The sequence below is a fragment of the Acartia tonsa genome, chromosome 5, assembly GCF_053477335.1.
Source record: "Acartia tonsa isolate MP-2025a chromosome 5, ASM5347733v1, whole genome shotgun sequence".
Taxonomy (NCBI): Eukaryota; Metazoa; Arthropoda; class Copepoda; order Calanoida; family Acartiidae; genus Acartia; species Acartia tonsa.
Window position 1 is genome coordinate 19,700,078 of NC_137264.1, and position 14,838 is coordinate 19,714,915.

At 30.0% G+C, this 14,838-nt stretch overlaps 1 protein-coding gene across 6 annotated transcripts in view; it reads right to left on the bottom strand.

Moving 5' to 3' along the window:
• Window positions 1-14,838, bottom strand: part of LOC145318958 (calcium/manganese antiporter SLC30A10-like) — a 107,694-nt gene that overhangs the window by 18,637 nt on the left and 74,219 nt on the right. For all 6 annotated transcript variants that reach the window (XR_013879607.1, XM_080160727.1, XM_080160728.1 and 3 more), the window contains one exon: window positions 5,277-5,372. Coding sequence is in view for 5 of the 6 variants with exons in the window: in XM_080160727.1 (XP_080016853.1) it covers window positions 5,277-5,372 (96 nt within the window). In the remaining variant the exon portion in view is untranslated. The remainder of the gene's footprint in view (window positions 1-5,276; window positions 5,373-14,838) is intronic.

Here is a 14,838-nt window from a genome sequence, read left to right on the forward strand (position 1 = left end):
TATTCCAGAAAAAATAATATATAGGCAATATCCATCCCACTTTGAAGCCCTTCCCCATTAAGGCTAGAAATGCAGACAAATAAAAACATTTTAAAATTTTAACTTTTACAGTTTTGTAATACTTTCTGCACAGTTCCTTTAGTGATATACCTTCCAATAAAACAAATAGAGGTAATAAAAGATCAAAGTTATTGAAGGTCAGTGGGATTCTAAACTCATATTGAACTTGACTTTTAAAGAAAAGAAACCTATTGTTTTAATTTGTAAATTTATCTAAATTCTAATAAGAAGGTTCCAGGAATAGCAATTCGAGGCACAAAATTGGAAACGGATTGATGATATTCCTAGAAGATTCACTGTAAAATGGTCCAGTGGTTGTCAAGATCATCAGGAACTTACAGACAAAAATCCTATATATATAATATAGGATGATGAAAGAAGTAATGAGAAAGAAAGTGAAATTGCTTATACTAAATTCTTTTCATTTGCTGAAATAAGTATTTTTCCTTATTCATCAATCCTTATACTAAAGTAACAGGATGTTTGTTTGTCTGTGTGTGTATCTGTGTGTGTGTCTGTACCGAAGGATCTCGCTAACCGCTGAACCGATCAGGTTCTCCTTAACAGGGTAGATTCTCATAGGTCCTGGGAAGGTTTATAACTATTTTGGGGGAGGGTACCACCACCCTCCCAAGAGAAATCACAATAAAATCGTAAAAATTGAAATATTCCTGCCGCATAGTGTCGCTAGCATATGAATGTCTCTACGTAGCGTAGTTGCGCTGCGTAGATACATGAATTTATTATTTAACAGCTGATTGACCATAGACAAATTATTTCTTAAATTAGATATTTAAACAAAAAAAAAACATTTAAATGCCACTAGAGGCCTCTAGGGGCGTAGCCGCTAGTTCATTCATAAGGGAACTAAGTAAGAGATGAATTTTTGTTAATGGTCTCTAAAAATTAATAATGGTAGGCTTTGTTAAAATTTAAAAAAATTTAGTTTTGTTTTTCCAGATAGTTTTTGAATGTTCAATATGAAAATTTTTTTGTTTTGATTTTCCAGATAGTTTTCGAATGTTTAATATGAAATTTTTTTTTGTTTTGTTTTTCCAGATAGTTTTCGAATGTGTAATATTATTTTCTTTTTGAACCCAGTTGGTTGAAAAAATACAGTATAATTGTATTATATTTTATTCCTTTAATCTTAACATATACAGAACTTATGTTCTACTTCAAAGAAACAAATACAGCAGAAATATAAAAGGATAAGGAAAATAAAGAAAATGACTTTTATTTTGAATTTTTTTAGATCCATGTAGTGCTATATAAATGATTTTTGACAACGTTATAAAAATCCACTTTTTTCCTGAAAATATGAAAGCATTTGAAAAAAGTCTTTTACAATTTTTCTAATTGAAAAAGATGAGGAAACCTTTCAGGGTTACCTCTAGGCTAATTTTGTCCTATAAAAAATATTGATAAAAAAAGTTTAGAAAAATATTTCCTAGATGAGAAAAGACAAAAAAAATCACGAAATCTTTCCAATTGCCTTTTTTTGTATGAAGTTGTTTAAACAGCCTGATTGCACATGATCTTTCAGGTAATCGAAACTCTTTTAATTTTTATGTGGTTTGATTGAAGCTGTTCACACAATTCAATTAAAACAACCTTCAATACCTTTAAGAACTTCACAAGCCTTTAAGGTAGAAAAAAAATCATCTAAAAATTATTAATATTTGTTAATAAAAAGAATTTAATATTTACTCTTTTCTAATGAAATAGATAAAAAGAAAAGAATTACAACATTCATAGATCATAGATAATACAGTTAATAAATCCTATTTTGAACTTCATGAACAGTAAGACAAACAAATTTGTTCAGGAGAATAAAAATTTAAGGAACTTAAAACACTTGATATAGACACAGCAAATAACTAGAAGAGTATATGCTCATTTATCATCTATAAAAAAAGATTCTTTGAAGATTAAAGATCAATTAAGAAGAGCTTAAATTAAGTCAGGAATAAAAAGATTGATATTTAATTCTACACTATCAACAGAACTCAAATAGATTTCAGGACTTTTGTCTCGATGTCTGAACTGTATATGAAATGAGATGTGATTATTTAAGGGCAAAGACATATCTTAATATTGCTGTCGTATAGCTGTTTAAGGATTCAATTTCAACTTCTTTAGTTGTGACGCAGTTTGGTCCTATAGCATATATCTTTCAGCATACAAAAACCCACAAGTTGATTATTCCATTTTTTAATTTCTTAATTTATGGATATGTTCTATGCCTTATGTACCTGAAATTAATATAGCAGCAAAAGAAAAATAATCCTTGATTAATTCTAGTCTTTAGAGAAAATGCATTGTAAATAATTTCCATAAAAAAAAATTTGATAAATAATCAGTTAGGTAGCTGTTTACTGTTTAGTTTTAGAAAAATATGTTAATAAATTACCACTGAAATTATTTTTTTTCAAATTGTGTTTTGATTTTGATTTTTTACTTTATGTAGAAAGCCTACAAAAAACTAAGATTTTCTTCAAAAACTAAATTGATTTCCAAAGTCGTTCAGTAACCGAAAAAAACCATCAGTAATTTTGCTGCAAACATTAAAATATCAATTATAAAAACTTCTTCTTGCAAGGATAATCATTTGACATCCAATTCCAATTAAAAGACTTGTAGAAATGGGTTGTGAAATCAAAGGATTATTTAGTTTGATGAAATATGATTATAGATGTTTATAAAAAAAAATAGAAATCTTAAGGTAATCACAGCCTGCAAAATCAAATTACTGTAGAAATATTGGATTAAAACTGTGATACAGAATAAGCAACCGACTCTAGAACCAACTTTAAAGATGAGAACCAGATGAAATGGTTAACTAATTTCCACGAAATCAGCTCTTCATTTCAGAACATTTTCGGTGTTTTTACAGTGAAGCTACTATAATAAAGACTATCAATCATTGCCTGCTAAGGCTAGAATTTTTTTTTAGCTTAGTTTACATCCATGGCTCTGTCACCTTTCAAATGTGATATTGAGTAAAAATAAACTCGATGAATAATATTTGTTTAGAAGTCCTAACTAGAAGTTGTTACTCTGTACTCATTATTTATAGCAACATTTTTCACTATTATATAAAAACCTGAGTTCTGAAAAGGTTTTGAGTAGCAAAAGTTAATTTCAACGAAAGAGAAAGTTTTAAAGTTATATAAAACTAATATAATTAAAATTTTGGAGATTGGAAAGAAACCAGTAGTCAAAAAAACAAAAAATAGTTAGGTAATAAATATATAAAAAAATGCTTGAATTTTTCAGACTTTTCTTGTACTTTAATTTAAAAGAAAATTGTCTAAATGAAACAAGTTCTTTAATTTTTTATTGGAATGCTCTTTCCTTTTCCATTAGTTTAAAGAGTTTCATAATTGAACTTTCTAACCAATGTTAGTGTTATAATAGTTTGATGGCCCCCTTAAAATTAATTAAAGTTTATGTCAGGAAAAATTATGTACTTAACAGAGTATAGAATTAAAAACATGAATTGTTGATTTTTAGCTTAGCTAAACAATATTAAATGATTCTTAATAATTTTAAGTCATTTTGATATGTTGGATTATTTATCTATAGAAAAAACATATCCTAACTTTAAATTAAGCAGCTTATATATCTGCTTGTCTTTCTGAATATTTCTTATAAGCTATCAAAATTTTGTTATGATTATGGATTTGCGTCATTCGATAACCACAGCTATTGTGTTTCTAAGCTAAACTTCGCAATAATCGGAGATAAAACAAATAAGAAAAGAATCTCGCCTTAAACTGTATCTTAAGTCAAGGCTTTAAAATTTGTACCTACTGTTGCATTTTTCTTAAAATAGAGTTAGATAAAAGCATTGACCCCAAAAGGACCATTTGTTATCTGCAATTGTTTGGATGAAGTATGCCTTTTCAAACATCCTTAAAGGTACAAAAACACAAACCACAGAACATTCATATTAAACGACCTTATTTTTACTTTGGAATGAATGTCTTTTCTTAGCTTAAGTGTACACTTGTAACTATTTCTGCAATTAATAAATATTGACATAACGAAAGTATTTTTTATAAAATTATTTCTTACCTTACTTTAAACATTAGAGATAAGGAGAAATTGACCAACGGTAAAGGTATATATAAAGTCATAATTTTCAAAATCTTTCAATACCTTTCTTGTACTTTACGTTTGTTTAAAAAAATATATTGTGTTAAGGAATGTTAGAAGGTTAGGTTTTTGTTGATTGTTCTCCCTGAGAAAGTGTTAAGTAGATCCATGTTCATGGAACTAACCCTGTAAAAGTGTTGCCTTATAAGACCGTGACTATGTCCATGACTAGATCCATGTTCATAGAACTAACCCTGTGAAAGTGTTACCTTGTAAAACAGTGACTATGTCCATGGCTAGATCCATGTTCATGGAACTAACCCTGTGTGAAAGTGTTGCCTTGTAAGACCGTGGCTATGTCCATGGCTAGATCCATGTTCATGGAACTAACCCTGTGTGAAAGTGTTGCCTTGTAAGACCGTGGCTATGTCCATGGCTAGATCCATATTCATGGAACTAACCCTGTGTAAGTGTTACCTTGTAAGACAGTGGCTATGTCCATGGCCAGATCCATGTTCATGGAACTAACCCTGTGTGAAAGTGTTACCTTGTAAGACAGTGGCTATGTCCATGGCCAGATCCATGTTCATGGAACTAACCCTGTGTGAAAGTGTTACCTTGTAAGACAGTGGCTATGTCCATGGCTAGATCCATGTTCATGGAACTATCCCTGTGTGAAAGTGTTACCTTGTAAGACAGTGACTAAGCCCATGCCTAGATCCATGTTCATGGAACTATCCCTGTGAAAGTGTTATCTTGTAAAACCGTGGCTATACCCGTGTCTAAATCCATGTTCATGAAACTATCCCTGTATGGAAGTATTACCTTGTAAGCCCATGGCTAATGCTATGTCCATGACTAGATCCATGTTCATGGAACTAACCCTGTGTGAAAGTGTTACCTTGTAAGACAGTGACTATGCCCATGGCTAGATCCATGTTCATGGAACTATCCCTGTGAAAGTGTTATCTTGTAAAACCGTGGCTATACCCGTGTCTAAATCCATGTTCATGAAACTATCCCTGTATGGAAGTATTACCTTGTAAGCCCATGGCTAATGCTATGTCCATGACTAGATCCATGTTCATGGAACTAACCCTGTGTGAAAGTGTTACCTTGTAAGACCGTGGCTATGTCCATGGCTAGATCCATGTTCATGGAACAGACAGAGTCCAACCAGGTTGACCGCAAGACCCATACCTCCAACATACCTAAATAGATAGATTCATCATAATGAAGATATAGAGAGAAATTGATTTGTAGTCAATCATCAATAATCAAATTACTAATGATATGATCCTATTGTAAAAAGTTTTTGTTTGTCCATTAAAATCTTGATAACCACTAAACTTATAGAGTTCTCCCGTTTTGATATGCTTCCCATTGCTTGAAGGAAATTGCTCTAAATTTAAGTCTTTGGATGGTTTAATACTAGTTTTTAAACCTTTCTTATAATTGGATGCTAAGGCGAAACTACTAGTAATATATATTTGTAAGAAAGAGAGACAACCAACCAATTATCCTTGTCTTATTCAAGTTGTTATTTTCTCTAATTGATCCTTTTCTTTCCTAATAACCAATCAGGGACATTTATTCTTGAGAAAAACTATTGAACACAGTTTATAAGTCATTCAATAACAATCATAATTTATGCAAAAAACAAGTTATAAGTTTTCATGTTCAATGACCAAACTACTCCAAGAGTTAAATGACCCCTTATTTTACCCTAGGTATAAACTTGACTACTTACGTATGTTTTTTATCCTTATTCTAGTGTATTTCATAGTCAAAATAAGAAATAAGAGTATCATTCTTTGTGCTCTAAATATAACAATTGATGTATAAACAAGGATGACAACATCCATAAGTAGCGAAGCACAAAAAATTGTGGATGGGAATACGTAGAAGTAGATTTAAAGTGTATTTATTAAAATCAAGAATAGATTTATTGGAGAAAATAAACACGAAACCTTGTTTTATTTTGTATGATGAACGGTTAAAGTAAATTACATACTAGATGCATATAACAATGGGAAAAAAAAAATTTAAACTGTTAATGCAAAAAAGTTTTAAAATCGGACCATAAACACCAAAGATATGGGGAAAAATGTGAAAAATATAAAAATAGCCTAAAACCTGCAAAAAGGCAGTCTGACCGTCATTATTGTTTTCTTCAAATGACGGGAAATTTAATTTTGATATCTTTAACGGAAAAAATTTTGAAAATCAGACCATAAACACCAAAGATATGGGGAAAATTTTGAAAATATAAAAAATAGCCTAAAACCTGATATAAAGCGGTCCGACCGCCATTGATGTTTTGTAGTTAATTGTGCTCCTTAATGATGGGAATGTTGTATAAAAATTTCAGCTCTCTATCTTTTACAGGAGCCGAGAAAATCACGTTTCCCCCAATTCATTAATTACGGACGGACGGACGACGGACAGACGGGCGGACGGACATTGTGAATTATAGAGTAGCTCGCTACTAAAAATATACTTATTTGTACAATAATTAGAATAAATAAAAATAAAAAGTATGACATTTTTCAAATCAGAAATAGTATGTAAATCATATGTAAATTTGAATTTATAAAAACATATGAATAATTGCGATGCTTTAGTTACTAGTGGATCCCCCAAAAGTATATCGGCCAAGCAGTTAGCGATATCAAATGCTACAGACAGAAATCCTTTTTATATTAAGCTTAATAAATATATAATCATGTACGAAAAACGGTTATATGACTCCTCAATGTAGAAAAGCTTCGCTCCAATCAATAATAATGTAATATACATATTAATTATAAGTCACTGCATATCAATAATATCTATTTACTACAATGATATAAATTGGACCCATATTCTAGTAACTTTTAATACGGTTTTTCATATGGCTTCGAGCAAAAGTAAAGCTCTATATTCGATGGGGTAGATTGAGGGGCAATATATTGATAAAAAAAATATTCCAAGACTTAAATCTGAAATCAACTAGCATAAAACCGCCCAAAGACCTTTGAAAGCTTTCCTAAAATGGAAAATTCGATCGGTAGAGTGGTTAAAGACAAACAAACAAAACACTTACTACTTTTGATTTGTAAAATATAGTAAGATAGAATATAGGAAGGGGGATAAACTTGGGTTCATTATGATATATTAAGAAATTCTATTAATAATGAACCAGGAAAAATACAGAAAATAAGATAAATATACTTTCTCGTATTCATTCGAATCCGGTGGATAGGAACCGGTTCTTATCCATACGAAAAAACATGTCTAGCACCGTATTATATCCAGCTTTCTACGAATATAAAAATGTACAATCATAAAATTAAAACCAGCTTTTTTAGCCCGTGCTTTCGGCATCTCGGGTCTAAAAATACTGGTTTTAATCTTATAATTGTATATTTTATATCCGCGGAAAGACGTTTATAATACGATGCGAGAGTTGACTATTAGTATTGCTTAGTAGCCTAAAGCTTTTTTAGTATATGTCTGTAAAGGTGATATATCACTTCCACTTCATTTAGTTACATATTGTTTCAAAAAGATTAAAAAACTCAACAATTATTATTGAAATTTATCAACCTAATAAGAAAGCATTTGAAGTAATTTACTCGGCATTAACTGGCCTTGTTGCTAAATGAATTCCAAGTAAATTATTGATTCATTTGATTCAACTTTTATTATAGCCTTGAAAACAGTAAAAAAAAAATAGCAAAAACCTTCCAAAATTAAACAAAAATTAATTTACAGGAGAAATTTGGTCTAAATAAGAGAAGCTTGTAAATAGTTGTATTAATACTTTTAGTTAATGAGGGGCAATTAAAGCTGATAAAAAATATTAAACTGTTTCATTAAAACTATTTTTAAGGAGAAAAATGCAAAATAATAATTTTTATAAATTTTGCCAACTTGGTCACTTAAAATTCTGTAAGGCAAAATGGATCATGAAAATTGATACTTGCTCAGCTTATTTGTAATGTCTGAAAATGTAATTCTAAATTCAATGAAAATTTAAAATCAATGAAAATCGAATATTATTTTTTCGAGTTAAACTCGGGCCGGGTATGAAAAAGAAAGTGGGCAAGCTTAGTGGATTGAAAGAATTCTTTCATTTTTAATTCCTAGTCCCTTGTCTCTGAAATTTCGTATCAATATTCCCAAGAATTTATAAGATTCATATCAACATTTGCCCTATCTGTTATTTTTTTATTTATAATATTTATCAATGCCCTATAGAAAATGCACTTCTATATTTGTGGTCTATTTTTACATGGAAAATATATATTAATAGAAAAAGTTTAGGTCAATTTGATTAATTGGCAAAAAAATACATATCAATAATTAAAAACCTATATAAGGAAAAGGGCTTAAATGTTATTTGACAGATCTTAAAACACTTTATTGTCCATTAAACTAATTTTTTTTTGCAGTGATTCAACTTTTCTTGTATTTAAAAATTGGTTTTGTTAGCACTCTTATCAAAATAATTGTTATTTGTCACATTAATAAAAATTTACTTCTTTTCAGGTATATTCATTAAACCTAACTTTCCACTTGACTAACACCTTCAAACACAATCCATTCATGAGCAGGTATAGATATAATATTGCAAGATCCGTTCAACTTGAACGTAGTACCTATTGACAATTGAAAATTACACTTTGACATAAAAATATTTCTAAAATTGTTTATTTTTGCTTTAATATCATGAACTCCAGTAAAAATTAACATATATATATAAACTTTATCAATTGAATGGCAAAAGTCATTAAGATTAATTTTATAAGTAAACTTTCAATAAAACTGGACCTGTTCTCATTATTCCTTCTCAATATTAGCCAACATAATATACAATTTGTCTTCGTTCATAGATTTGCATTAAGTTAGTCTCTTAATCATTAGATAAATTCTTGCCTAATACCATGTCGAGAAAGGTCGTTATAATAATTTGTGGCACTCCTAATATTTCGTCAATGAACAAGAAATAATTCTTCAAATGGGACAGAAAATCTGTAATTCATAGATTTTTAGAATTTTTATTTTTGCAAATACTGTCCTATCCAACAACTTATACTGGGATTGAATGTATTATTCTGTTTGCTCTGTTATGATGATATAAATGCATTACAAAGAAAAACAAATATATGGTCAAAAAATGCAGAATAAAAAGCAGGGAAAAATACATTAGATTTCTCGTAGGTATTTGATTTTTTATGGAAATGATCACAACAAATTTTATAAACTCGAGCAACAGGATGTCTGTCTGTATGGCATACCTAAAATCTAAGTTTTAATTAAATGAGACAATACACAAAAAAATATTCTATCCCGTAGTAGAAAGCAAAAGTAGTATGTCTGTATGTACGCTAAGATCTCAAATATGGCTGTAATGATCATTAAAATATTTTCATGACCAGATAGGGTTTCAAATTCACTTTTACTGTTTGGACAGTAAGGGGGCAAACCTCCCCCTTGAAGATATGGCCCCTACAAAATATAGTAGTCAATATCACATTTATTGATACTCATGAACGGCTTAGTAGTTGTATTCAGTATTAGTTTTACAACTTGTTAAAACCTTAATCTAAACATTTGCTCCAACTTTAAAAATAAAATTTATGGACCTACCCCTTCAATCTTATCTTTTTTTGCTCCATTACAGTGACAACATCGTGTATAAAGTACAGCAGCACACGTGTGTACACATACATATACACACAAGTACACATAAATGGTTAACAAATTCCTTTTACTAATATGTACAACCTATTTGTGTACTTTTACACTCCAAGTGGCAATACTAATCACACAACTTTGACTAACAAGAAATATTGTTTGGGCATAGAAGGCATAAAAAATAAGCCTTATTTAAAGCAATCTGCAGCAATTTAGGATAGTCATAAGTTAAAATATCTTTGCAGCCAAAAGTCTTCATAGACGAATGTATTAAATAGGTGGTTAAAATTTTCTATTATTAATTTTGAATATCTATTGTAAATCTAAAGAAAATCTGAGTATATTCTCCAGAAATATATCTCATATAAAATTAAATGCATTGGAAGGTAAAGAGAAAAGTTGTACAGAGCGGACACATGGGCACAGAGAAAGGCAGGCTGGCACATCTGCAGGCACGTGACGCTTTTTTTGGGGTAAGGAATACAATTTTTATTAGAGGGGGCTGGTTTTTTCTTAGTATTTTTGACATATTATTGATAAATTAACAATTGAATTTGAGGTGGAAACTAATCCTTAGTCATGTATGATATTCATTATGTAACTCTACAAGAAAGAGAATTTGTCAAAAATCCTACCAATTTGTTCAAAAAGAAATAAGAAGATATTTGCCAGTCTAATTTTGATGACACTACCTATGCAAAAAAATGCTGAAAAACTCATCCCTCTTTCATCCATTTACATGATATAAATACATCAAAAACAAAGATCTGAATGATGCAAGTAACCCTTCTTGTATACGCTGCAAAACAAAGTTTTCTCTATGAAAATAAAGATAAGACTTGTGGGAAATGTCATGAAGCACGTCAAATTCTAAGAAAAAAATAATGTCTGTGTGCCCATTAAGATCTCAGAATTTAATGGACTAGAAAGCCATGGGCCAACACTTTACAGCTTCTAAGGCCAAGCCACTAATAGCAAGACAAAATGTCATTTTGATTAATTTGTGAGTAAAGTATAGCTGAAGACAAAATTAATATTTTTCACATGCCATATCCCTGTCCCGTTTGTTTGTTGACTGTGTTGAATTTGCTCAAACTTTTCAAATGTACTTTAAAACTACAAAAGTTGGTAGCTGGGAGATTTTTTTATCCAAATAGATATGTGAGAGAAGTCAATAGAAGGGCGCTAAGCTTTATATCATTGTTCTGACAAAGAGGGTAAAGAACTTTCCTTTTTATTAGACAATGTAAAGCACAAATAGAATAAACATAACTAAAATAACCATAACCATAACATGACAATTAATATACCCCAATTTATCAGGGAGTAAGGGAGGGGACAATGGGCAATTAATTCAATTTAAGAGTTTTTGAAGAAAGGCCATGAAAACCAGAATAATCCCGAAAATATGGTGGAAATTGTAAAGTGATTGTTGATTAAATCTAGAAAACCATAAACTAAGAAAAAAGTTCCAAGAAAAAAAGCAATCATTTGAAAATAAGATTACCAGTATTACAGACTGACATAACCATTCTGTAATTAATTACTAGAAATATCTCCCTGGATCTCTTTAGATGACAGGGAAAGAGAAAAGAGATTTGGGGGCAAGTGATGTGAACACGGAAAAAAGGGGCAGGCAGGCGTGTAGCTGGATGGGCAAGTATATGAACCGCACGCCTTCCTGCCCCTTTTTATCCTATTTATTTCCCCCACCTCCCTTCTCCATTTCCCTTTCTCGTCGTCTACTTTTAAAAAGGAGGTGGGGATGAAGGGAGTGAAATATAGTATGGGAGGGGGCCGTGTATTTATATTTGAACTACTCTCTGTCTGCAAAACTATATATTTTCAAAACTAACATAGCGAGTATAGGCATTTCTTGCGCAAGTCCCCAAAGTCTTAGACTCCTAAAGATAGAATATTCGATCCATTGTCCCCTCCCTTACTCCCTGCCAATTTATCGCTATTTCATATTTTTCATTCAATTATTTATACCAAAGGTTTTGCAAAGTAAAAAATAACACTTTAGACAAATTTTTGAAGAAAAGATTAACTGTGATTGAGTTGTGTTAATTTAAACTGATTTTTCCTAGTAACTGTTTTATAGGAAGCTATGTGTTACTTAAAGAATAAGAGGGTATGATTAGGTTTTAATGAGGGTTGTTTGTCATTGTTCTCTCCCTCCATGATAGACCAAGCATAATAATCTAAATGTTGATTTAGTGATGTGAAATTTTATAATTTTTTGTAAATCTTTTCAAATTGCAAATTTCTGCAAAAAAAAACGTTTTGAGAAAACCTCATTCATTTTTTTCATTTCTAAAGTTAGAAATAATAGGAAAAATCTGACTAAAATGTTCAAAATCTTAAATTACCACTAAAAGAAATTGAACCTCAACTAGAATGAAAGTGTTCAAATATCTAAGTTCTATAACAGAAGCTTTGTGTGGTTGATGTTAAGTGTTTAAAAGTTCAGGGTAATAAAATAAAATAACATCTGGCAGAAAACAACCCCTAAATTTGCAAGATTTTATCTTAATAATCCTTAATTTTATGGTTTTTAGTCATGTTAAAAGGGCGATAAAAATTAAATATCTTCAAAATATTATAGCAATTTCCTTAGGCTGATATACTCTTTATTTTTCTATGGCTAAAAAAAGAATGATATTTCTACGCAGTTTATACATGTTAAATAATAAATGCGGTTTAAAAGAGCACAATATTTATCTAAACAATAACAAAATTGCTTTATAAAATATGTATCATATGTCTAAACATAAGTTCTTTCTTTTTTTTAGTAGCGAAGCTACACAAAAGGGTATTGTATATTGCTTTTGTTCGTTACATATATAGTACGTCTATCATACACTGAAATACCTTGAAAACAAGGGACACAACTGGTCCAAGATGGGAATAGTAAAGAATACAATCACAGTTAAAGTACCTATAAGTTAGAAAGTCATCATTTTTTTTATTATGGCATTTTTCTTGCATTGCTTCGCTACTTTTGAATGTTAACAATTTTGTTTCTAAGTATTTTTCTCAAATTTTATTTATGAATTATAATTTATGTATAAAGTTCTTAAATAAGATATACAACTTTTTTTCTTTCAAATAAAATTGAAATTTGTTTAAGGATTCAACAAAAGGATGCTTTTTGTTTGTTCCAACCAATTGCCATGTTTCCCTCAATTTAAAAGCAATAAGTATATGAGTAGGTACTCCTAATTTGTCTCAACCATGACACTTTGGTTGAGCTTGACTTCCGAATTAGCGGGAAGTTCACGAGATCAGTTGGCGAACATACAAACCCCCAATACCAGGAACCATCAAGTTTCAACAGCAGGTTTGAATATAGATTTATTGATGAAATTATTTCAAAGACCTGAAATTACAATATCAATTAGTTCATAATTCCAGTTATTTATAACCACGTAATCTTATTTGCTTTTTAAAAATCAATTTTCTCTACGGTAAAAATCTTTGGAAACTTTGGCTTTAAAGGAAAATTATTTGGTTTAATAAATCATTGTTAAATGCAACAATAAGGCACATAAAAATTACTAAAACATATATTAAACATAATTAAGTTTCATGCTTAGCTGGCTAAAGCCTTTTTAAAACTACATATAATCGTCCTATACACCATTCTTCTTAATCAAATTAACAAATTCTACCTGAAGCTCTTATGGTTTCAAATCCCTGATATACTAGGGTCGTTCACACACTATGAGACCAATGATAGGCCCAATTTTATTCTCCGAAATCTTCACACTCTCATATCTCATTCAAAAGTGGAAAACGTGGGCGCATATAAACAATCCATGCTGCGTCACATTATGAAGGGAAAGCCAAAAAAGACGACATTTGCGCTTAGTTTTAGGATTAATGATAAGGAATTAATTTTGTACTTGATAAACACAAAGCTTCCTCGAAAAGAGGTTAAGACACACCCCCCGTTTGAAAGTCAAATTAACTTCCTTAACGAGATTCAAGGTTTTTTGCGCTGAGCACTAGCAACATTTCTCACTAAACTCAACTCACCATAATCACAAGAGAATGGCCACATCCCGAAAACGTGACAATTTTGCTCCTAACTAAATGAAACCCCGTGAAATGCATACACAATATTATACTCCTCACTAGGACTCATAATACCTCACATTTTAGGATAGAAGGATGGGGATTGGTTTGTACCATACAACATTCCATGCACATGACAATCACAAGATCACATACACAATCCTAAAATAGATAATCCTATTAATCATGATGTTGTAAATATAACAACTTATACTAAATAATAATCATTTCATAATCAATAGGTAATAAATCATTATTAATAAATCAATAAGTACCTACGAAATCAGGTCGAAATGTAAACAATAATGGTAAAATAAAACGAAATAAATCTTAGACAAGAAAATTAAGATTTATAGGTACTTAAAACTAAATTGGTTAAGCATCAAAAAGAGTAGTAAGAAAAAATTTTTCAAAATCCTTGGGCAGAAAGTTTTTCAAACTTAATGAATAAGAACTGTAATATCTTAATCAACAATAAAACTTTTCAATACTTAAGAATAGCAAAATAATAATATCTTCGTTAGAATTTCCATTGAAATTATGAAAAAAATACCAATTTTTCTTTGTAAAAAATATGAGACTTTAAATATGAATTTTCAATCATTCCTTGATCTGAATAAAAATGTTTTACTTGATTGAAATTCATATATAATTTAAAAAAATCTGCTAAAAAAATACTTGATTTTTTTTCTTAGAATAAATATCGAATCACGCAACCTCGACACATTTATTCCTTTTTGTTAAACTTTTCAGGTAAGTTTTAAAATGAATTGTACTTTTGAAAAGAAATTAAACTCAATAAAATTAAATTTGAGCATATGAAATAGAAGAATATTTAATCGCATTTCATTTGATTCTTATTTTAGGTATAAAAATAGGCATATGAAAAATGTGGCTTTTTACTAAAAAAAAACT